The following is a 24,531-nucleotide window of genomic DNA, read 5'->3' as shown; positions in this document are numbered from 1 at the left end:
ATTTCTGGAACAGCTGTCTTATTATCTCCAGGAAATATTCTGGCACTGACTGACTTTTCTGGTTGCTGCATTCGGTAGATTAATCGTTGCGGTCACCGGAAAAGGAATGGGAGTGGAATTAACTGCAGTGCTCTGTAATGACTTGCACCCCCCAGAGAAACTTTGTAGCAGATGGCTCACACACTGTAAGAGAATGCTCTAGTTTGAATGATATGGGACATTATACTGTGGCACATACAGATATTTTTAATTTCAAAACTTTATTTGTTAATCAAAAAAATGTATTTTGCAGGATTGCTTTGTTCTCCGCATAACTTGCACATATTGTTCTGTTCAACCACCTTTGATAAATTAATCTCAGCAGTGTTCCCTTTTGGTGGTGGGGGAGGTCCTCCGTTTTGTTTTATTGGTGTGTCTCTGGCCTATTTGTGTCTCTTGCAGGAGGCCGATAAACATGGGTGGACAAGCATGAAATGTGACCTGCGGAGTCTGTCATGGCGGCCTCAATGAGCGCCCTGTCAGAACCTGTAAAGCCTTGTCTTAGAAATGGTGGTGCAGTCGAGGCCTGAATTCTAGCCTGGCGCCAAGGTGCACTGGTGCAGTATGACTGTTGGGAGCACAGGGGGGGCTGAGGAAGGCCCTCTCTTCTGTCTGTTTGTTGAGGTGCTGCAGTGGAGGTGATGCTAATGCGGCTGGTAGAGAGATGGACGAGTGCATCTTATCAGATTGTAAATGGCGGTGCAGTTAGTCGTTCTGTTCCGCAGTGTCCAGGGTGCATCTAGTACTTGGGGTTTATTTAAAAACAAAAAAAGTGTGGGCCCTTATTTTTCAAATTGATCTATGCACTGATAAACCATGAGAGCAAATGACATTGCATATGGCACCCGGCTGCATTTCAGAGGCAGAGCAGTGCGATTAGGATGGTTTAGGGTGGCTGGCAGTGCTGAGGGGACAAAGGCAAGTTCTGCTGCTCTCCCCACGCAGTGCATTTTCATGGTCTCACGAGCACTGCTTTTGAATTCAACAATGCTGTTTTTAACCACCAGCTGAACAGCCTGAATGAATCACGTCATCAGAGTACTGTAGGTGAGTTACACCTGAGAAGTAAAGCGCATCCAATTTGGAGCTAGAGATCAGAGTCTCTCTTGTTCTAATTCACTGAAGAATCTAGTCCCATTTTATTCTGAAGCTGGTCAGTAAGTTTAGTTTGTAAGTTTAGTAAGTCAGTTTGCCTCTTGCGATTGTCCATCCCTCTACTCCCTCCTGAAGTCTAAGATTAGTACTGTGGATCAGCAGTGCTCATCTTATCCCTTGCTTGTTAATCGGCCTTTTGTTGGTGAGTCAGTCTTGTTAACCTCACCCTGAGTAAACTGGAAATAAAATCCTACTGGTTATGATCCTAGCCATTGTGAAGACCTAGTGAGCAAGGAAAAGTGAACGAGGATAAATTCTTTTTTTCTTTTTCTTTTAATCAAAATAGTCCCAAGTCAGCTAATCATAGTACAGGTTAGTTCATTCGTTCTCACGGCAGTGTTTTTCTTGCCCCCCCCCATTAAGGCTTAGTGTTCATGCTTCAGTTGGCAGCTCTGTTATGCACATAAAATTACTGAAAGACCCGTAATGCCAAGGCAGAAGTGTTTAAGCAACTATACATTTAATCATATTCACTCTCAAATGATGGATGATTATAAATTGCTGAATCATTATGAGCAAGAAATGATTTATAATTCCTTATTTATGGTTTCTTATTTGGTACAGAGGCGCATAGCAGAACCTGCTACTTCAGTGTGGTGTTTTTCCTGCATCTACTCCTCCATCTGGTCTGCCTTTCCACCTACGTGTGCTGAAATTGTGAATGGATTTTCATTTGTGACCGTCTTCAGTATGTCAAAAAAAAAAATCAATGCTGAAAAACAATAGTGTTCCTCCACATACACATTAGGAGAGGCTTACCTCCCTGTCCTTGAACATCAATGAACGGTGAAGTTCTTCCCCCACAGGCAGGTGATGGGAGTCCTCTCATGCCACAGCCTGTCCTGAAGAGTGTGCTGAGTTGCTAATTCTGACTGTGCACGTTACTGTACTGTGATATTGTTGCCCCCTCATCATCCTCAGAGAGCTTGGGGTTCCAGTGAAAAAGGCATTACATCAGACTGAAATAAACTGCTTACCCAGTGATTTTAATGAATATCCACTGTATACACTTCTTGGAATATTTTTGTGTGTAGAAATGGCCACCCAGCTAACAGGATGTATTATTTGGGCCCATGAGATGAGGTCTTCTCTTGGACCTACTGGACTATGAGGTGACTTCTTCTGCTGTCGGACTCCTCAGAGGGCGACTACTATTTATTGCCTGTGACATGATGGCATGTTTATTAAAACTGTTCTGATATCTGTTTGTGAGTGGTAAGACTATCTGATATCTTTAAGCTTGTCCTCTGCTATGAGCAGACTTTAAATAATACAGTAAAGTCACATTAGTTTATTTTTGTCCAAGGCCCCTTCCAACATGGCTATCCTAAAGCGTATCATCTAGCAACAGTGAGGTGGGGGTGGAGAGGCACATAATGTCATATATTCAGTGTGGCTATTTGTTTTTGACTCATTATGCCTGTTGGGGTTATTTTGACATAATTGCACAGTGACCTCATTACAATAAAAATGTTGCCCTGCAAACGGCTTTAATTAGATGCTGTTTGCTTTGTGTAATTCACCATCAATCGCAAGTCTGTCTGAGGTAATGTCTACTGTACATAAGAAACCCATAAAATCCATTATGTTAATGCACTATTCTAGATCTTTTTGGTTAACTTGTGTGGCTATTGATTATTTTTAAAGCTTACTGATACCTCTAGTTTTACATGAGAATGAATTTGTCTTCAGTTAATAGTCATTTCCATGCAGAATCATGTTAAAAGCCATAGTGCCATAATGTTTATTGTTTTGTTGCCTAGCAGTTCTTAGTCAGACAGACCTTAACTGCTTAGCTTTATGCTGCACCTATTTTTAGCATGGATGTAAATCTCTTAAGCAGTTTCAGCCAAGTATCTTGCTTAAAGGTACATCAGCATAGCTTCTTCCTTGGACAACAACAGTTTTGTCGTTGAGGTTGGATGTGAGTTTGTTCTTCCAATGACTGGTGGATTTCGCGATCCTCATCAACATTTCCACCATTGGAGGGCGCTCTTTGTTTTTTTTTTTTATTCGGGGGGTAGGTTGGTAAAGCTCTGGCTCCCGTTGGGCCCCCTGTGGCATCATGGCAGATGGTCTTTGGCGCTGTGAGCCTTTATGCCTGCAGGAGATCTCTTTAACCGTTCATGTGATCACATGGTAGGCGGGACCCCGAATCTGTGACGTACTGCTGCCGCTTGGCCTTTTCCCCGCTTTCTGCAGCGCTGTGGCAAACTTGCAGCGTCAGGCTTTGAGTGCCGCTGGAGGTTATTTATCTGTTTATTTGTGCTGCAGTAATTGTGCAGCATCATCCCCTGGTGTTTGAGAAAACCCTCTCCAATGGATGTCTTCCTCCTTCATGGTGAAAAAGAGCAGTTATGATTTTATGTCTCTGTCATTAAATGAAAAATTAGGGAAACACCCCCTTCTTCCCTTGCCTTTCCTCCTTCTCTTCCTTCTTGATTTCTGTCTCCCTCTGTGTGCATTTTTCAGTCGTCTTTTTCCCCCCCTGCATGGTTACTCAGCCACTGACCATGCAAAGAAAAGAGGCATGTGTACTTGTGCACATGATTTTGTTTGTTTGTGTGTGTGTGTGTGTGTGTGTGTGTGTGTGTGTGTGTCGGGGGATGCTGCTTTTTATACATCTGCACTGCTCAGTGATTCTCACTTACTTCCCGGGTTTTCTTTCTCCCTCTGCCTCTCTGTCTCTCTCTATCTCTCTCTCTCTGGCGCTCTCTCTCTCTCTCTCTCTCTCTCTCTCTCTCTCTCTCTCTCTCTCTCTGTCTCTCCCTCAAACCCTCCCTCTCCCTCTTTTCCTCTTTCATACACTCACACACATGCTTATCGGTAGCGGTGCATAGACAGGCAGACACAGGGACTCAGGACCGCGGCAGGTGCAGGCTGGACACCCTGGGCACCGTCCCTGTGCCTCACTCCCCTTCTCTTCTGCTCTCCTCTCCCCTTCTCTTCTGCTCTCCTCTCCCCTTCTCTTCTGCTCAGACATATCACGGGGAGTGCACCCCCCCTCCCTTCCCACACCCGACCTTTTCCTCATCCTCCTGCGCTCTCTGCCTGCCGGGATCGCCGCTGCAGTTGTTGCCGACGGACAGAAGTGGGTACTATGGCATGGTCTGCAAGTCTTGGGTTGCTATTCTGCTGCTTTTTCCTGCCTGTCCCTGCCTTTATGTGTGTGTGTGTGTGTGTGTGTGTGCCTGCTTGACTGCCTGTCGAGACCGTGGAGTGCAGAGAGGCATTGCGGTTCAGCTTTCTTTCCTTAGAGTGCTTCTGTCTCTTACTGTGGTTCTCTCCTCCTCCTCCTCTTCCTCCTCCTCCTGCTACTCGTGCCACCCCTGCTGCCGTTGCTGCTGCTACTGCTTCTGCATAGCAAGGTCTCTCCGTATGCCGTATCGCAGGGGTGCTCTCTCTGCCTGCCTGCCTCTTGCTGCATCCGTCATGTTTAATGCATGCTCCGTCCACGCAGATTACTCTGTGAGATTTGCTGCGTGGTAAGTAGAGGAGATGATGATTTGGGCGGGGGGGGGGGGGGTGCCAGCCGTGAGCTACTCAGGGTCTGATCTGCATGTGCAGAAAGGCACCGTGAGACCAGAGTGCCTGTTTTCACTGCCCGCCATCAGCATGCCCATCTGTTGCGGGCAGCACTGGCTCTGTTTCCGGTAGCAGCAGCATATGGCGTTTGCTCGGCCTGGACGGCAGTTGTCGGAGTGCCTCACTGTGTGCTTGCATGTGTGTTTGCTGTCGTTTCCATTCGGACCTGTGTTGTGGATGTCTTGCTCCCAACTGGACTGGGATTCCAGCCAAGATAGCAAGCTTGCTGAAATTTTATTGCAGTGGTCTGGTGCAGTGATAGCTGTGCTATATGGTGGAATTTGGGCTGCGTGTGGTATCTTTAAAAGACCGGACTCTGAACTCGCACTTGCTTGCTGTTTTGTTCATGTAGTCTGGTGTGAAATCAATCCACTGTATTCACACAATGAGCAATGTGTGGTGTTTTGCAAGGGATTCTCTTGGAATTGAAGAAAGTTGATTTGTGCAAAGGCTCAGTATATTTAAAGAAAAATATTTTAAACCAGTGCGTGGTGTTAACTTGTCGTGGTAAATGCTAGTATGCATTTCAGTCAACAGTGACCCAGAATTCTCATGCCATGATTCGTTAGTTCTGATACTTGTAAAGGCTGCCTTTTGCAAGGCAAATTCTAAATCCCTAAAATGCTGTATTGTTCAGCAAAGAAACATGAGAGCTAAATTTGCAGACCTATTAAAGTTTTATTAAATTATAACATTTTCCTCTTATTCTCCTTGAGTGTGGATTCTTGGCTGCAGTGTTTGAGAATTGGTGTGTCTGATATGACACTGTACTTTGACAAGTATTGATGCATTATGGTTGTTTGCACCAGAGCAGTGCCTTCAATGGGGACTGGACAGTACCTTTTGTGCTGCTTTGCCAGTAAACAAAGTTTTATATTTGTGAAATATGTGTAGAGTACTTGTTTCTCTTCTACTTTAAGACGTCTATGATTATGAAGTGTTTATTATTAGCTTTCATTGAGTTTTTTGTCCTCTGAATGACTGTTCCTGTATGTAGCTTTCTGCAGCTCTCCCCTGAGGACTGTAAGGTATTACTTTGCTGCAGATCAGGTCCAACCAATAGCGCAAGTCAGGAGGTGGAGCCCTACTCTGCCCGCAGGAGGGCGCCTCATCCTTTCTCAGGGGGTCCGCCAGCGTGCGCTTGCAGTCCTACTTCTACCAGCCCCTCCCACCATCCCAGACACCGGAGGCCGTCTTTGGCTTCATGTCCAGGTGCTGGCCGCTGTCTCAAAGCGTCCGCTGTGTGAGAGAGGTGTTCGCAAGCGGGTCATGGCCGTTGGCGGGGTGCCCATTCCCTGCCTGCAGTTTCACACTTCTGCAACGTCTTTGTGCTGGCATCCTTTTTGCTGGTGGCACTGAGCTCATGTAACTGCTCTTAAACAGTCCAGGGAGATCCTTGGACTGGTGTTACAAAATCATGTCTCTGCACCTTGAATGGTTCTGATGTGTCTGCTTTTGAAACTTTCACACATGTAGAAGGACTTGTTTGATTTTCTCTGGCCCATGCGGTAACCATGAGCCTTTGAGAGATATATTTATACACATCTGCCATATGCCTAGATTTTTCCCTGAGAGACCACAATTCTTACAAGTCTGGGATTAATGTCATTAAGATTGCTGTCTGACAAGCCTGTGGTCCTTCATTCCTGAGCGGTGTGGGACTTCTATCAGATTGGCTTAAAACTGATGTGTTTGCATCCACAGCCTGCAGAAAGGTCTGGCCTGAGCTTTATATTTGGAACCTTGTAACACTAGTCAGTAAATTCATATGGTCATATGTTGCATTGATTTAATTTCTAAGCCCTCTCTTTCATATGCACACACAAACACATGCTTGGGTTTATATGAATCTTAGATCATAATGTAGTATCTGTTATTTATTTATAGTAATTCCTAGTAAATCTTTTGCCAAATGCGGATTAAAATGACAAATCCGACACATGCCACTGGTAGAATATTCATGTCTTTGTTTTTTTCCTTTCGTGTTTTCATTTTTCGTCTTGCGCCACTTCAGTTTATCCAGTTAATGGTTATCCAGGCCAGTATTAGTAATGTTAATTTTTCACATTAAGGATCCACGTGGGAAGTCGTGCCTGCCTCCCCACTCCCTTTTTTGAGGTGGAGGGAAGTGCAGGTTTCTGGGCCAGTCTAGTGGGTGGCCCCCAGAGCCTCAACTGCTGCCACTCGCACCCGGCGGGCGGCAGTGGGAACGCAGTGCTAGGAACAGATGCCTTTGCCAGTTCGCCATGTGTTTGTTTCCTCCATTACGTTGGTAACGGGGGAAGCCCTCCCCCCCCAGCCTCCTGTCGTCTGTGATAAACAAGGCCTGTCTGTGGTGGTGTCTGTAGTTTCCAGCATAGATCCCAGAGGGAGTGAGGACTGGGCGTTTGTCATCTGCCGCACAGAGCTGTGCTGAGAGTCTCACTCCCATTCAGACCTGCATTTTGGTGCAGAGGGGCTGAGGAATTCCATGTCTTTGTATGTTACGGGGGGGGCGTAGGCAAGAGAAAAAGAATGAGAGAAAGGGAGGGTGGGTGTAGAAAAATGACACACCATCTTTATTGCTGAGTAAAGCTCGCAGCTTGCTGCTCTGCAGCTGGTCACGGACCAATCACGATGTGGCTGTCTAACCAGATTAGCCAATGGGATACGAGGGTTGTCTGTTGCAGTGTGTGGAGGGAAAGCCTCTTACAAGATGCGCCTGCACGCACACACACATATACAGACACCTACCCACTTGTCTGCTTTTACTTACTGATAAATACACAGAGGCCTTGTCTTGTATGTATCATTTCATACAGCAGGCTTTTCTCATATGCTGTTTACTAGCTGTAACCGTGGAAACCGTAGGTAGCTTGGCATATGACTCTTTTAAATACAAAAGATTGCTTTGTTCAGTGTTCTTGTTACATAGGCAAGCTGCAGGTGCAGCCACTTCCAAAACTGTATAATAGAGGCACCCGCATACAGAGGAGACCCCAAAAAGACTGGCTGAGTCACTTGTGTGGATGTGTGGAATTGCACAGATGGTTTGCGGGTCACATTTTTCGCATGTGGTTTTATAAATAGACACAGGCGCCTCCTGGAGGCGAGAGACAGCGATGTAAGGCTAGGGGTTAATGCATGAGGCTAAGCTTACAAAGCCTGCCGAGGCCTATTATGACTGCCTTGTTTATTCGGGATTGAAGAAGTACTTGCTTCAGGACTGGTTGGTTTTTGGGTGCCGTGACAATCAGGGCTGTTGTACAGTGAGCCGGGGACCTTTAAAGTACCCTATCATGGTATACAGTTAATTACTAACTGACTTGGACTTGTGTGTACTGGCATAGGTGTAGGCATTGGGCATGGTTCAGAGGTAAACCATCATATTAGCCTCCTGCTGTGTTGTGAGGGCCACCTAGTGGTGGTCTGGTGTTCTGCAGTGGAGTCTGCTCTCATTAGGATGCAGAGCATGCCTGGTCTCGCAGCTCAGCACCCTCATGCCCTGTTGTGGTTCCTTTGGTACCATTTGATTTGTCATAGTCCTTCATCCCCCCCCCACCAGTCTCTGTGCTGCCTGTTCCTCCTAACCACTTCTCTTGGGGTGTTCTGGGGCTCAGTGTGTTTGCACCAGCACTCATTAGCTATTTTGGACCACACTCATTCCCCCCGCCCCTTAACAGTAGCAGCAGCTGCTGTAGTATTCTGAAAAGCTGGGAGGGTCACAATCTGCATAATTGGCCAATGCAGCTACAGTAACCATGATGATGCATTTGTGCAGTGTGCATTTGCTGCAGCAGCTCTCTGCAACACTCTCTCCCTGACAGACGACAGGTCAGATATTCAAGTTGCAGCACAGGTGAGGGTTGGCATTGTTTCTATGGCAACAGAAGCTCAGTGGTCGGTCGGCCTCTTAGTGGAGCCCCTTATGGCTAGGTTATTCTTCCTTGGGACCCCGTAGTATGGTGGGATATGGGGGGATGTAATTCTGTACATGTGTTTTGTGGCAGGACCTGGTGGAGGGCTCAATCTGACCCAATTTGTGACTGTCACTTCACAGCCATTTCAGGCAACATTCTGATAATAGCCTTCTCCCAGACTAAGCTACAGAGCCACGATCCTCATGTTTGTGATGACACAGAAGGCAGGCGAGCCCTTCAGTTCACCCTGCAGCTGCAGTCATGGTGTTTTCGTCTTGTCCCATCATGCCTTGCATGGATGTTACATGGAATAGGCCATGTCAGGCAGCCACGGGGGGTCACACTGGACCATTCACCTGAGGTGACCTTCTCTTGTGGAACCTTCTACTGCAGGGTTGCCCAACCCTGCTCCTGGAGATCTACTCCCTAGCACAGCTAATGTGTAGCTCTAATTTAACACACCTGATACAGATAGCCCTTTTAGTAGCATCTCAATATTAGAATCAGCTTTGTTGAAGCTAAGTTGGCTCTAAATTCGAGATGCTACTGAAGGGCCTGATTATCTGTATCATGTGTGTTAAATTAGGGCTGCAGCCAGGATCTGCAGTGTAGTGGATCTCCAGGAGCAGGGTTGGACAGCCCTCTTGTACTCCATCTTCAGCTGGGCCCACATGGCACAGTGCTGCCTTTTAAAGGCAGGAGTCTGCAGCCTAATTGTGCCAATTGGGAAATGTTCCCCACAACAGACTTTCACTTTATTCTTGCCGGTGACCTGGGTGAAAAGGTCATTGCTCACATCTCTCCTGCCTCCTCACCTAATGTGTTCCAGCATCGCAGGATGTTCATGCTGTTTGTTCAATGAATGCCACATGTATACCTTGTGATGCTTTTCTGGGGCATTCCTGTAGTTGTGCACACAACCTCGTCTGCCTGGGTTGTACTTCTTAATAAAGTGGCTGTGGTGGGTAATGTACCCTCTGCTTCACAGGCACACCCATGGCATTTACCATTAGTGAGAAAGAAGGCTGATTTTCACTTCTATGGCTCACGGGGTTAAAGATAACTCAATGTAAAACAGCATCTCCCGTTTCCATAGTGACATGAATTAATTTAATATGGTTTATTATTTATATTGGAATGTTTTGCTAGTGATGTGACTACACCATGGGCTTGTTCCTGTGATTTTGAACATCTAAATTCAGTAATGTTGCCAGTTAAATAAGTAACTCAGGTAATTCATGTCATTTACAAGTTATTGTTGGTACTTAATCCATATTTGTAGATAATTGTAATATTTGCATTTTATATAGCTTAATGATTTTAAATTCCAGGCTGCTAAAATAACATCCAAAAGTTCTGTTTTTCCTAAGAGTTTTGCATATAGATTCCACAAAATAGTTTGCACATCTTTAGTAATTTGATGGAATAGCCTTTTTTCACCAAGCAGAGCCTTGTTTAACTTTATATTCTGTTCTTTGTCTGAAGTCTCATGTATTGTTTCATCAGGTTGGCTTATGCTGAGTTTTATTTTTACATGTTTATAGGCAAATTCAGAAGTTGAAAGGTCAGTAGAGACAGAGCCCTGTGTCTGTCATCTCAACTTGAAAAGGAAATGACAGTGACACCATACACAATGTATAGACAGAAAATAGTCATTTGAATGTTTGGGTCCGCACTTCTAAGCTCAGCCTCCCCGCTCTCCCCGTCTCTGGATTTGAGTGTCTCTGTGGTTGGGAAACACTGTTGCTATTTCAGTCTTAAACACAGCAGATCTTATGATTTCCCAAAAAAGGAAGTGAATTGGTGCCATTAGCAAATTCCTTGATGGTAAAATTTACTTTTTTAAAAGCTCTCTTCCTGTATGACATCAATGCTTTGACATCTTCTGGGTCTTGCCTACTCTCTCACGTTTTTGATAAATGGTAATTGAATAATGGCAACAATGTGCTTATTGTGTCTTCGCTTGGGTGGTATCCGTTTTTTCATATCGTCATTTGAAATTTTAAAAAGCAATGCTATTTTTTAGTGTTTTGAAGTCTTGGAGATATCATTTGCCTGCTTGGCAAATGTTAAATTCTGGCATACTGTGGTATACCTGGTTATCTTAGCACCTGCAGCTCCATCCTCAGCCCTGGTTGTATCTCTTCCCTCGATCAGTGCCCACCTCCCTTCTTGCCCCCCCTGTTTGCCACTCCGGCGTTATGTCAGTGACCCCGTGTGGCATAGCATGGGAATCTCCTCAGGCTTGGGAGTGTCTTTGAGCAGCTATTTGACCAACTTGTCGCTTGTATCCCTGGTATACATGCTTGGGACGAGCAAAATCTCCCACCTGTACTTCCACACATATTGTAAGACCTATTGTGTCTAATACATTTGGAGGTTTTGCAATTTCAGGTTCTGTACTGCCTTTTACACCATATCTAGCATCTGGAATTGAGACTGAAGTCCCTGCGTTTAGGGATGTCAAGACAAGGTATGGGATGACTCACTGGGTAGCACAGGGTTGGGGGCTCAAATCCTGCCTGTGTGGAGATTGCATATTGTTTTTGTGCACTCTGGTTTCCTGCAGTGCAGTTCATAGGCATGTACTTAGGCAAATTGGCACCTCTCAGTTGCACATAGTGTATCATTGTATGGAGTGTGACTAGCATTCTGTCCATCATGAACACCAACTTTGTGCCCTCTGCTGCCTGAGATGGACTCCAGGCCCCTTCTGAAACCTCATTTAAGATAAGTTAGAGAAGAAGGATGGAAAAAGTGTTGTGTGTGCAGAGGGAGGAAGGCCATTATATTACTGTGTGTGCATTTGTCCCTTTCGCGAGCCCTGCTGCCTCTTTCCGCAGTGTTAACTTGCTGTGCCCTGCCGAGCGTGAAACTTGCTGCATGCATTTGTACCGCATTGCTGCAGCACTCAACCCTCGCTCTGGCAGGCAGCGAGTTTTACGGAGAACAGAGCGAGTCGCCCTGCGTGTGATTCAGCATATAGAGAGAAGGGGGGTGGGAGGGGGGGGGGATGCGGCAAAGTCATTGAGAGTATTGTGTTCCAAGGGGGGTGGGGGAATCTAGAAATCTTATCAGTAAATTAGGTTTTAATCCTTTACCTGGAACGTCATAAGGGAGTGGGGTCGATCGCTGCGGTATAATTTATGGTATAAATGTGGAGCCATGGTAGTGACTAAGTTTCTAATCTCTGACATCACAGATGTCTGTCTGTGTGTGTGTGTGTGTGTGTGTGTGTGTGTGTGTGTGTGTGTGTGTGTGTGTGTGTGGGGTCCAGGTATACTTTACATTGTGGGGACCATTTTTTTCCAGTCCCCACAAGGGGAAATTCAATTTTATAAAAATCTGTGACTGCAACCGAAAAACTAAAAATCTTGTATTTTGTTATGTTTCTTATGGTTAAGGTTACGGCTGGGTAGCAGTTAATGTTGTCGTGGCTGGGATTATGGTTTTGCGCATATAAATGAATGGATGGTCCCCTCAAAGATATGAGTTCAGGTGTGTGTGTGTTTGTGTGTGAAAGTGATGATGATGTGGCAGAGTTCAGTTTTTTTCACCCTGAATACATTACCTTTTTCCCTTTACAGCTGCAGTGTGGTGTATAATATGTAATGCAATGCTAGTGCTTTAACCTGATGGCGCTGTGTGTGTAAGTGTCTGATAAATTGTGGCTACAGTAATGTGGACAGGGATGGTCATTTCTAAGACCATAAATTTAACTCCTCGCCAAAATATTACTGATTAAGAAGTGATGCGTATGAGTGCTGCTGTGACAGATGCACTCCACTGGCCAACTGGACGTTCTGCTGAAGGTGACCTGTTAAGACGGAGCTGTATGTGTCTCAGGTCCATCATTGTTTGACATGTTATGGAATGGGACAGCACCACCTTGCCTACTCATGTACAGCCACAGCTTGAAGTATCAATGCGGAAAGGATTACCTCTGAGTTTTAAAATGCTAGCGGTGCACCCCCATTCCTTATTTAAAGTGGGGGCGACATGTGGCTTCGTTGGCTATGCCTTCTGTGTCCATGATCGGAACGTTGCTGGTTCAGATCAGACTGCTGCTGCCGTTGGGTTCTTGAGCAAGGCCCTGAACCCGCAGCTCCAGGGATGCTGCCCACTGGCTGACCCTGCACTGTAACCCCTAAGCTTGCTCTCACCTGTGTATGTGTCTGTGTGTCTCATGAACAGCAAGATGGGACAGATGAAAAGACAATTTCCCCATGGGGGAATTTCTGTTCTGTTCAGTTCAGGAGAGAAACCATTGTGTAAAGTTGTGTAGGAGCAAGTGAGATAAATATTCTGCATTATGTTTAATAAAGAAAAACCTGTGTTCCACATCTGAAGGTGGCAGCACGAAAAAAAAGCTGTATATGAAAAATACCCCTCTGCTCCAGTGTTTTTCTGCTCAAGAGGACCACCTGCTCCACCAGTGGCTGAAGGACAAGGACCTGCATGTTCTGTGGGTCCTGTTTTGTGTGGTGATCGATATGGGGGGGGGGTGTCACCTTCACAGCACTCGCTTTCTTCATTACTGGCTCTTTAGTGGGTCTCACAGAAGTTTAATGAGTCGCGAAATTGCGGTGGTCAGGTCGTAGCCTGTTTGCCATCCATTTCGCCGCTGCCATCCTGGTGGTGGAGTCAATGCCCCCTTCTCTGTGCTTGGTTAGGTGCGCCGGTGGTCTTTAGCTGTGGGTGGCCCCCCCTGGAACAGCGGGGATCTGGGGGCAGTGATGCAGCACGGCCTTGACGCTCCCTCACTTTGTAACGGGGTGCGACATGGCCTGACTTCTGAGGTGCTGCAGATGTGTGATCCAGCAGGCACAGGGTTAACTTAAATTAAGGAAACCGGCTGTGTTTCCATTCTAAAATGTCTATGCTTCTGTTCAAACAGGCTATATGTCAACTTCAGCCGGGGGCCGCGTTTAACATTGGACTTGTGGTGGGTCAGAACTTTCAAGGGTCCATTCTGGCCCTGTTATGCGAACGGTACTATGACAGCATCTTTCATGAAGCGCATTCGTCTGTGCTTCAGTAATGCTATCCGTCGCTCCATGTGCTCCATGTCGGTCTTAGATCCTGAGCACAGCCAAGGAGAGATGGTGGCTCCATCTAGTGGTCAACTTATGAAAAAAGCAGCTTTGTTATATTGCGTATGAAATGGTTAAGGTTTTTTCTTCCACGTTACAGCAGAAACATTTTAATTGGTGCTTTTATTTCAGGATTATTAATTATTTGCTTGAAATTACTCTTCTAATCTCATTGTAATTTTCTTAATTGCATGAACATTTTGGTTTGTTTGTGTACCTTTGGATTATTATTAACTTGAACAGTGTGTGTCTGTATCAGTGTGTAAGGAACTGCTCTTCTTATGGATGTACTTGATGAGCCCAGTCAGTGTCAGATTCAAACGGATTGTGAAGAATTAGACTCTAGGCTCCCCAGCATCCTTGCTCCGGACAAGAAGTTGGAGGATGGATGACTGTTTGGGATGTTTTCTGTCGTCCTGTAATGTTTTAAATTCTTCACTGGTGCTGATAAGTATTACTGTGGTACTGGAACTCAGTCTGATGTCCAAAAATTGCTCCATCACAAAGATGGCTGATTACTTACCTACATGATTGTTTTATTGAAACATAAATCCAATACACCAGAACATGAAAGTTTTTTGTTAGTCCCCATTTTATCTTAAATAAACCACGGTACTCAGATCTCACATAGGACGTAGGGCCCAGCTCCTCATTGTCTATGGGGGTCAGGCTGGTGTCTCTTGGTAAAATTTAAAGAAAATGATCCCAAAAAGTGAGTTACTCTTAAACATGATGTTTAAGCAACACTTTGGCTAAAAAAAAAAAAACAAAAAAAAACACATTGTTTGAGTTTGGTTGATGTGGGGTTTAGAATCATTAACTGCTGTAAAACAATGGACTTAGAGATGTTCACACGCAGACAGGATGCGTGTGTGTGTCTGTCTGTCTGTCTGCCACTGAGCACTAACCCTTTCGCCTCGTCCTCCCTCCCAGAGGCCCTGAGTGGCTGGCTGTCCTCTCCACCCCCCTGCCTCCATGTATCCTGAATCGACCACTGACTCTCCAGCTCGCCTCTCGCTCCGACAAACTGGCTCCCCGGGCATGATCTACAGGTGAGTGGTGGCTGCATACACACCATCTCTTATGCACACTGCACACACTACAACTAGCCTAGCTGGTCTTACACACATACACAACCATGTTTGAAGCTGGGGTCATGTGATTCCCACCCTTGTTCACAGCTCTGTCATGGCAGTGCATGCAGTACTGCAGTAGCCTGCAAATGAATTCTCTCCCCATACTACTTTTTCAGAGCGCATCCATGACCCAGTTGCATGGGAATGTGTTTTCTGACATATGTGCAACCTGCAGATTATATTCAGATGGGAAAAATGCAGATAAATAATTAGCTAAAAATGAAAATATTGACACACCCTAAATTTAATTTAAATTATGTTGCAAAGCTACTTTAACTAGTCTCATAGCCACTTGTCAAGTGTAGTAGTGGTGGTTCATGTCTGAATGGCAAAGACCAGTGTTCAGGTAGTTAATGAGGGCCTACAGGCTTGAACGTCATCAGTGTGAGAATAGCTGAGGTGTGGATGTTGAGGGCTTTAGGTTGGATCAGGAGATGAACCTGATGAACCAGCACTGGAGAAAACCGTTGGTGGCAGGTGCCATGGCCCAGTGCCGTACTGGTTATGCTGCTGAACTGTCCTGTACTAAACTAAGCTTATCTCTTGAGCAATCATTTTCTTTGTTACAAAATAAGTGACTCCAGTGGTCAGGAGAGACGGAGCTAGTGTTTACCCACTATGTCCAGTGAGTCTCCAGTGGGGAACGGGAGTCGCATTCAGAATGCGAAACGCAGGCAGCTGGTCCTGCCTGAAAGTGCCAGACCGGCAGGGGAAGGGGAATCATGGTGCTACCTGTCAGGGTCACGTTATCCAGCAACACATACAGAAATCAACATCCAAATTTCAGAGCTAATAATGACTGCTCTCTATATGATGTGAAACATGTATGAAAGTGTCAGTGGCTTAAGACTTTAGCATGGCGGGACAGCGGTTCACCAATCCATAGCAAGGGTTCAACTGATTCTGCAGTCTTAAGGACCGCTGGCCTACTGCTGGTTGCTGAATGCTCTCTAGTGTATTTAGGTTAACATCATGCAGTGGCTGCAGTCTTAAGCAGTAATCATAATAGCCACAATGGCGACTAATTTTTGTACTGCAGTTTGAACTAACACCAGCAGATGGCACTCTAACCACATTGGAAGTTGTCTATAATTTAAAATGTAAATCAACCAAGATGGTCCTGTGATTGTAATTAATTGTCAGATGAGTTTCTCTTGCTTACTTTTTTACTTGCTTCCTTTTTCTAAAACTGTTTCCTGTCATATTGGTTTTTGTTTCATTTCACTTTCATATTAATATATTCTTTCCAGAACTTGAATGAACTCTATCTATTACCTTTGCTTTTAAAGCTCATTTTAAAATCATAATGTCTCTCTCACAGCTCTAAGAGAGTAATTTAAATTGTGGCTGATGACTGCAATTTATATTGCTTCTATTTGTGTGATAAATGTCACTTATCTCTGCTCAGCTGCTCTCCTTCATGAATCTCCCTGTGGGCCATGATGTGATCTGTCTTTGCTCCTCTGTGCCGTGTGCCAGACTAAGCTCCATGCTCTCCTCCTTTCTCTTTCACGCTGTCCTCAGCGCTCGCTACGGGAGCCCCAAGCGGCAGCTGCAGTTCTACAGGTACTGCTTCGCTTTGCTCTAACTCACCATCAGCTCCTTGGATGTGTCTGCCTCCACACTGTCCTCCATAGACCTGGGTCAAGGTGGGGTGGAGGGGGGTGTCCTAGTATCGCTGCAGATCAGAACTACACATCTGTCGTTTGTATGGTTTAAGAGGCCGGAAGCCATGTGAGTTTGTAGAAGTGTGTCTGGCGTATCTGTCCTGTGTGGCCATGTGTCCTGCAGAGTTCCTTTGAGGCTCTCTGGATCCTCACGGCCGTGTGGCGCGAGCGGGTCTGGCCTGGGTTTTCCCGCTCTGTGAGTTCCGCTGCTCTGCCCGTAAAGCCCCTGACAAGGCAGACCTGTGATAATGAGAGCAGTATTGAGTTTTCATCCCTCTGTCCCGCAGCTTTTCCTCTTCCTAAGCACCGAGTATTCTATCCCGGCCCCCAGAGCCCAGGCCGATCGATCCCCGCTGCCCAAACTGAAAGGAGTGGCAGGAAGTCCAGCCGCTCTGTTTTCACAGTTTCGTGTCTTTTATTGAATTTCTTTTCTTAATGTATCCAGGCTCAGAGAAAGCCTAATGCCTGGGAGCATCTTAATGCTCCATTTCTTATGACAGACGCTTTTTTGAGCTTTTGAGGGGTTTTTGCAGTCTAATGCAAGGAGTTTTGTTTGAGTGTACAGAAGCGAATGGCCATCCAGCGTCTGTGATGTGAAAAATGCTATGGAAGACGCACTCTCTGCTCATTACAGTGGAGGAAATGCATCTTTTATGGTGTCATTAAGACTGTAATACTATATAGTCTTTTTTTTTTTTATTTTATCAAACATAGCGGACATGCATTGATATCTCCCCCCCAGTCCGTGTGTGGGTTGCTTTACTGGTTTCCTGTTGTCTAGCCAGCACTTATACAGTGTGTTCCCTAGCTTTACAGCTTTTACGTTATTTTAATGACAGCAGTCAATATAACAACAGAACTAAACATCAGAAAATTTCGTGGTTTTTTTTGACAATTATCCACAAAGTGTGCAGCTTTTGTCACTGCAGTGTATCTTTCTGGGCTTCTGGAAGAACATTTGTAGAGCCTCTTGATATGGGAAGTCAGAAACGTCTGGCCTATCTATTGACATCTGCATGCAGGCTGCATGATGGTCTCCTTGCAGCCTGTTGCGGATGTTTGTCTTGACCTGTAAATACATTAACTGTTAGGCTTTAAAAGTGATAGCTGATAGCTTAAAATAGTGATAGTTTAAAGCAGAAAATGCCATTGTGAAACATATTTATTACCCTGTTCTTTTTTGTCTGCTTTTCTGGTGGTTGACGCCACATATTTTCCGACGCGCACTCTCTGTCCGCTGGTGGGACTGTGCTCACCAGTGTGTGCGCGCGCACGTTTCTGTGCGGAACTCCGCCATGTGCGATACAGAGAGCAGAGGAGAATTGTAAACGCGCAGCCGTGTAGAGACAAAAATGACAAGCTGTTGTGTAAATAAGATAAATAACATGAGGCTATTTAGTTTGTTTAATAAAAGGACAATGTATAGACCTGTTCTATAGGAAAGGTGAACTTAAATGACTTCTGTTGTGATCTGGAGCTATATAGAAAATAAAATTAAATAAAAATTAACTTGACCTTCAAGGGGGTGGGAGGTGCCATTGGGGGGGGGGGGGGCGCCCCCTTAATATAATGGTAGGGGAAACACTGACATAGTTAAGATGATGAACTCTGTTGTGTTTAGTTTTGCTGCACGTTCTAGCAGAGTGGAGGAATGGACATTGGGTCCCCTTTCAGAAACAGACCATTTTTGGCTGGGACGAATGCTCCTCCAGATCTCCAGATGCAAATGGTTGGTGTTTTGCCTCTGTAGAAATTACATTCCATTGCCTTACCTGGTGTGGAAGGGTGGAGATTGGTACAGATATCACTGTTGGAAGGTGTCACTAACAGATATAAATCTACAAAGAAATGCAAAAGGACTAAAGGTCAAATTTAGCACTATAGGACTATAGGATTTTTGTTTTGTTTGAAGTTTTGGTGCTATTTAGTTTCCCTCACTTTGCCTTGCCAAATAACGCCACCTGATGAAATGTGTTAGTGCTGGCTGGCCGATAGTGGAGCCCTTACTATGATCATATAGGACATAAAGCAATAAAGTGCTTTTTAAGTCGCTCAGATTCCTCGGATTTTTCAGGGTAACTTTGATATTATACAGGAAGTACCATTTCCTTTTGAAATCAGCACTGGAGCTGTTAAGAAGAATTCTTTGTATATTACCCCCTACAGTATTATTACAGATTAATCTGTCCGCTTTGTTGCTGGTGTGTGTTTAAAATGAGGGTTGCTCTCTTGTCAGTTTCAGCAGATGTAGTTTACTTAGCTGTGGGTAACCACTTTCGCATATTCAAAGCCATAGTGGTTTAGAAAAGGGACCATATAAAGTGGTAATTCTACAGTACTAGTTAGTGGTTTAATGAATAAACTCTCAAAAAAACTCTATAACTGAGGAGATTAAGAGTATGTAATGATGGACTTGGCATAGTTAGGTGATGTGTGAACAGATGTCCACTTGTGCTTGTGTGGACCTGAAGTATCAAACCATTTTTTCCTGCAGAACATTCAGATGCTTTTAGTGCTGAAACACCTGAATAATTTAACGGTGATACTAATTGCTGTGGTTTTCAAAAAAGACATGACAGAATGGTGAATGACTTAAATGGATTTCCTCTATGAAATTTCACCAAGTGTAGGTGCAGGTGGTAGTGGGCGGGGTCAAGGGCGGAACACTTGTGCTTTGACTGTTGCTGATTGGTTTAGATGTTGCCCAGTCAGACACGGCCACTGTGGGATGTGTCAAAACCTCTCTGCTGTTAACACATATAAGAGTAGCTTGATTCAGTGGTTCCAGTTCATGAGTCGACCCCCTCGAAATCAGGTTAGTTTGAGAGCCGATTTGCTTTGTGTGTGTACGCGTGGAAACATTTGCCTGTTTGTGCGTCTGCTGCCTCTGCATGGGTGAATGGATTCCTTCTGTCTTGTGTCAAGGCGGTGTTGGGTATGTGGCAGAGGGGGCTGTAAATGCTCAAAAAAGGTAGCTGGGTGTGATGTCCAGAGTTTTGTGCAAGGATTTATCTCCTCAAACAGAAGTAATTGTTTTTAGAAGTGAAATGTAAGGGTTAAATTCATACTGCGTCACTGTAAGCTCCCCAGGTTTGATTTGACAAGTCTTCCAATAACTTCTGCAACTTAGCAGAATGAGCGTTTGTAAGATTAATGGAAAATGGATAAAAATCTTTCTTACAATCCACTTAACGCGATATCGGCTTTAGATTTCAAAAATTCAAATTGGACCGATTTCACTGTTTGTTGAATGATGAAGTGAACCGTCGGCAGATGTGCTGTTGTAGTTACTAAGACTTTTACCCTCGTTTGATCAGATTTTTGTCCCTTGGTTATGACTATGTCTGCCCACCACGATGAAATGGGAAGGAGCTGGCTGTGTAATTTATTCCTCTGTGTCCCGCTCTGCTTTTTTTTTCAAATGCAACCAAACTCACTGAAGACCTGAAGCTGTAATTTGGTCACTCGCTGACCTGCCTCATCTTAGCAGCTTAGTATGAGTAACAAAAAGCAGAGTCTTCCAAATATGTGAGTCGGCTTTTTGGGGTGAAGATGTGTTGCCAGCGTTTCTGTACCTGCTGCTTTGTGTTCCTCGGTTACTTGGATCTGTCGTTTGATTGCGTTTTTTATCTTGTATTTGTTTCTTTCAAATACAAACATTTTGTTCTACACCTAGTGTTCTGGTAGTAAGAAGGTAGCCCTAAGTGGAGCAAATTAAATCTGGTCGTTTTTCTGGCGTTGCCCCGGTGGCAAGCATAGTGATAAACTGGTCCTGATGTTTGTTCAATTGGCCAGCAGAGGGACCCAGTCTCTGTACTTTTCTCTTTGGTTCACCTCTTTGAAAGTGCTGCTGTTTTTCAGGGATCTGCTTTCTGGAGCGTGTCTGTCTCATTAGGTCTTTTAGATCAGTTTCATTTTGTTGGCAGTGAACTGATACAATCTGTTTTTTCCTTCCGCTATATGTTTAAGTATACGACAGAGAAGTTGAGAAAATGTGCTATGAAATATTCACTAGGATGTGGATTGCTGGCAATCTGAGGAGGTTGAGTTAGGGTGATTAACTTTCCCGATTGCTGCTAGGGCACTTAGATAAATGAGTATTCAATTAACCTTTGGCCTTTTCAATTATTCAGTTCCAGTTCCCCACACTAAGAAGGGCCTTGTGGTCACCAGTGAACCCAGACTTGCTTATTAAGATGCCGTTGTGTGCCCTTTATATTTATCAGAAAATAAAAAGTTATTTTAAAATTCGTATCATAATTTGTTTTCTCATTGACGTACAGCATACATTAGTAGCGCTGAAAGGTTTACTGGCCTGACCACACTTTCAGGCTCAGGGTTATGCAGGTGGGTTTGTGTGCTTGAGTAGAGACCATGTGTGGTGAAGGTTTTTACCATAATGGTTTGTCATGGACGTCTGTAACCTGGAAAAAGAGGGAGATGTGGAGGAGCTGCAGCTCGGCGCCTCTGGATCCTCTGCCCACGTTTCTGCCTTATTTTTGTCAGTCACATTAGCTGCCAGTATTGGTGTGGGGGGGTTAAAAAGTAACTGGACGCTCAGCTCTCAAGAGATGTGAGTGAACTTTCCCCTCTCAACGCCGCCAGGACTGCAAACCCCCCCAACCCCTGAGCTTTTCCCGATTGCATGCCTGACTGTGTTTTGTAATCCCAACCATGGAGGGCCGGCTGGCATGCGAAGGCCGTCGTTTGTGGAGCGATCACCTGAACGCAGCCCAGAAGGTTCCTCCGGAGCTGTCTTGCTGTTAACCCCGCCTGCAATGAAGGAGGGCTTTGGTTACATGACTACCGGGAGTAAGGCAGGAAGAGCCCCCCCCCCCCGGGCAGGTGCTATTTAAGGCGACTGCTGTCGGGTCTCAGGAAAATGCAAATGGAAATGGGGGGGCGGAGCAGGCAGGGGTGGGTGTGGTTCGAAGTCTAGAAAGGCGTCGCTCATGGACGAGTAGGTGGGAAGGCCGGCGTGGCAGCAACGCAGCTTCACAGGCGGAAACCCGCAGGTCCCTGTATCCAGGCGGCCCAGCAGCGGCCTCAGGAAGAGCAGCAGCAGGAGCAGCGAGGCCAGCGGCAGGATGCTGTCCATGACGTACAGCGAGAGCGTTCGTAGCGGCATCAACCGCTACCACTCGGAGCCGGGCCTGAGCGTGCCGCGGCCCGCGGAGCACAGCCAGCTGCAGCGCCAGCGGGAGCAGCGGGCCGCCATGCACCTCAGGAACATGGAGGACTTCCTGAAGATGCACGGCCTCTCGTTGGAGGAGTGCGTTTCCTACCAGACCGGCATGAAGTACAGGTAAGGGGCGGTCAGTGCTCCTGTGCCCACTCTCAGGACCGGTTCTGGAGCTTGTGCATCTCAACTTCTTGGATCTCCTGTAGCTTCTGTTTAAATCCCGTATGGCTGTGTGCTTCTCAGGAGCTGTTGGTATTTCTCTCCAAGTGAATTTGAGTCACTTTCGCTACTTGTGAGCGTGCTGTGCTATACCTCTCTCCCACCGAGCCCCAGCTGCTGTTTGTGGTTTTATTTTTAATCATGTGGGTCACAGGAGTACATGTATTGCTTTATGAAGGGCAGGTGTGTACAGAAGCCAGAAGAGGGGAGGAGCTCAACAGCTTAGCCAGGCTCCGTTTTGTCTCTAGGTCCCAGATAACATGCGTGTTGAGTAACTTCTCCCTTTTTATTCTGTTTATCGGTTGCTGTGGTGAACACTGTGCTTCTCCGTGGGTAACTATGCGTGTGATGAAAGCCCCTCGATCAGAATGCTGCTTCGGACAGTCTGTGGGATTAACGTCCAAACTCATCGTGCCCGGTGGTGCTGCCAGAGCCCTGCCCTCCCCTGACTGTGGTGTGATCGCAGTAACGTGCTGTCTCTGCATGATCACACACCCTGATAATTAAAGTCACAGTGGACAGTGCTGGGGAGGTTACAAAAGTATTGCATTAAAGACGGAGGTGGAAAGTTCAGGTCCGGAAAGTAGAAATCCAGACCAAGGTTTTGTTACAACTAACCAGTTGAGAGAGATGATGGTCACAATCTGAATACTCAACTGGTTGGTTGAAACAAAACCTTGGTCTGGATTTCTACTTTCCAGACCTGAAGATCTCCAATTAACGATGTCAGGACTTTTCCAAGGGCATAGTGCAGTGGTTCCCAGCCCAGTCCTCAGGGACCCCAGACAGTCCACATTTTTGCTCCTTCCCAGCCAATCAACAACAAGGGGCTGGTACACCTGGTACCAGCCCCTTGTTCTTCATTGGCTGGGAGGGAGCAAAAATGTGAACTGTCTGGGGTCTCTGAGTACTGGGTTGGGGAACATCGGCGTAGTGGGTGACCACAGCAATTCCCAGACTTCCCAGAACTCCCACGCCTCCAGGACAGTATAGGTTGGTCGATGCCCCTAAGATTGTGTTATTCAGCAATAGCCTGGCTGGAATAGCCCCCCCCCCCCCTTCTTGTTAGCACATCCAGAAGGTGCACCTGAGTAGCTCCGCTTTAACTAAGGCTGGGATAGTGTGTCACACATGCAAGGCTGTCACCCCGCCTGTCGTGACTAAGCTTTGCAGCGAGTTGGGGTTTCAGGTGGCATGTGGCTGTGCAGCACCTGCTACGCTTTCTTCCCATGAGCCGAGACGTGCTTGTCCTACGTTTGGCCCCTCGCAGACTAGCGCTGTACTCTCCTGAACTCCACCTTCTCCTTTTTGCTGGTCATCAGAGACTTGGAAATCTTGGTGAATTGAGCAGGTATCCAGCAGAGGCCCATCTGCATCAAGCATTAGGCTGCTCCTACAGCTCATGCCGTGTCCGATCCTGGTGGCCTTCATGGTTTGGGCTTGTGTGGTGGTGTAGGTTTCTCATTGAAATGTAACCCGGTTTACCTGAGTGCTGCCCAGGAAGTAGTTCTCAGCCCTAATTACACCCATATCTCCATCAGATCCCAAATCAGCAAGGGGAAGGGCTGGCCAGTTCTGTCCTCTCATCATTATTTCAGGCCCCCGCGATGCCAGCTGGCCCTGCTTCCTTTGGGCTGCAGTGAACCCGTCTCCACCCTGCCAGGCACACCTGTCTCACTTGTGCCACACCTGTCACAGTGACCCACTTGCATTCATTGCCATGATGTCTGCAGGACTCCTTTGTTAGTGCCCAAATGTCGTATCGGGCACAGTGTGCTGTTAAATATCTCTTAAGACTCACTCATTAGGGCAGGTGCTGCAAAAGTGATTTAACTTGGGTGATGGAGACGACTGGGGAATTTGTTGTTGTGGTTCTGACAGCATCTAGTTTATAATCCGGATTTTCATCATGCAAACCTGTCAGATTTGATTGAAAGTTTCAATTGAAACTTGATCCTGGGTTGCCGGTATACACCAGGTTTTCCATCCTGCCTGGTCTCTGATCAATCACACCTGATCTTAGGCAGATAGTAACTCATCAGGTAGGATAGAAAACCTGCTGTACTGGAACTCCAGGATCAGGGTTGCCTACCCCTGTTCTAGTTGTTTCCTGGTTATCATGGCATGCTCTGAAGTAGAACTTCAGCCATCCCTCATACACACAGCACATAAAGCTGTGAAGCAGTTTGAGGAGATGACCCACTGCACACTGGAAGTACAGCATAAGTACTGAGTCTCCTTAAACCATATTACTCATTTTGCTTGGGCTGACTTTTGATGGGTGGAACCTGTTACATATTGTTTATGCGTTAATGAGTGCTTGGGTCAGTCACAGTGCTCACTGCAGCCCTTTCCAGACAAGCGGCATGCGTCCCTCTGCATCCGTTTGAACTTGGCCGGAAGAGCTATTGATTTTTCCAAGGGAGGCCGCGCCAGGTTGCGTCACCCCAGGGTTAATGGATGCTGAGTGGACGCTTTCAGTCTCCCGTGTATCCATTTCATTCGCAGCCCCGCGTGCATTACCCGCTCTCCATGCGCAATGCGGCTGCCACTCCC

The 24,531-nt window shown here is 46.0% G+C and overlaps 1 protein-coding gene across 7 annotated transcripts in view; it reads left to right on the top strand.

Annotated features, from left to right (window-relative positions):
- Positions 1 to 24,531, top strand: part of kcnab2a (potassium voltage-gated channel subfamily A regulatory beta subunit 2a) — a 71,661-nt gene that overhangs the window by 14,777 nt on the left and 32,353 nt on the right. Inside the window, exons 1-3 of one of the 7 annotated variants that reach the window (XM_072715159.1) lie at positions 3,974 to 4,285; positions 14,705 to 14,823; positions 16,432 to 16,473. In XM_072715159.1, the coding sequence (XP_072571260.1) occupies positions 14,747 to 14,823; positions 16,432 to 16,473 (119 nt within the window). In that variant the 5' untranslated portion in view covers positions 3,974 to 4,285; positions 14,705 to 14,746. Of the gene's footprint in view, positions 1 to 3,973; positions 4,286 to 4,486; positions 4,680 to 5,970; positions 5,992 to 14,704; positions 14,824 to 16,431; positions 16,474 to 19,350; positions 19,390 to 21,589; positions 21,880 to 24,531 lie in introns of those variants that run through there. The other 6 variants (XM_072715160.1, XM_072715161.1, XM_072715158.1 and 3 more) reach the window with 6 other exon arrangements.

This window comes from Paramormyrops kingsleyae, chromosome 8 (genome assembly GCF_048594095.1).
Source record: "Paramormyrops kingsleyae isolate MSU_618 chromosome 8, PKINGS_0.4, whole genome shotgun sequence".
NCBI classification, from domain to species: Eukaryota; Metazoa; Chordata; class Actinopteri; order Osteoglossiformes; family Mormyridae; genus Paramormyrops; species Paramormyrops kingsleyae.
This window is presented reverse-complemented; position numbering and strand designations above follow the sequence as displayed.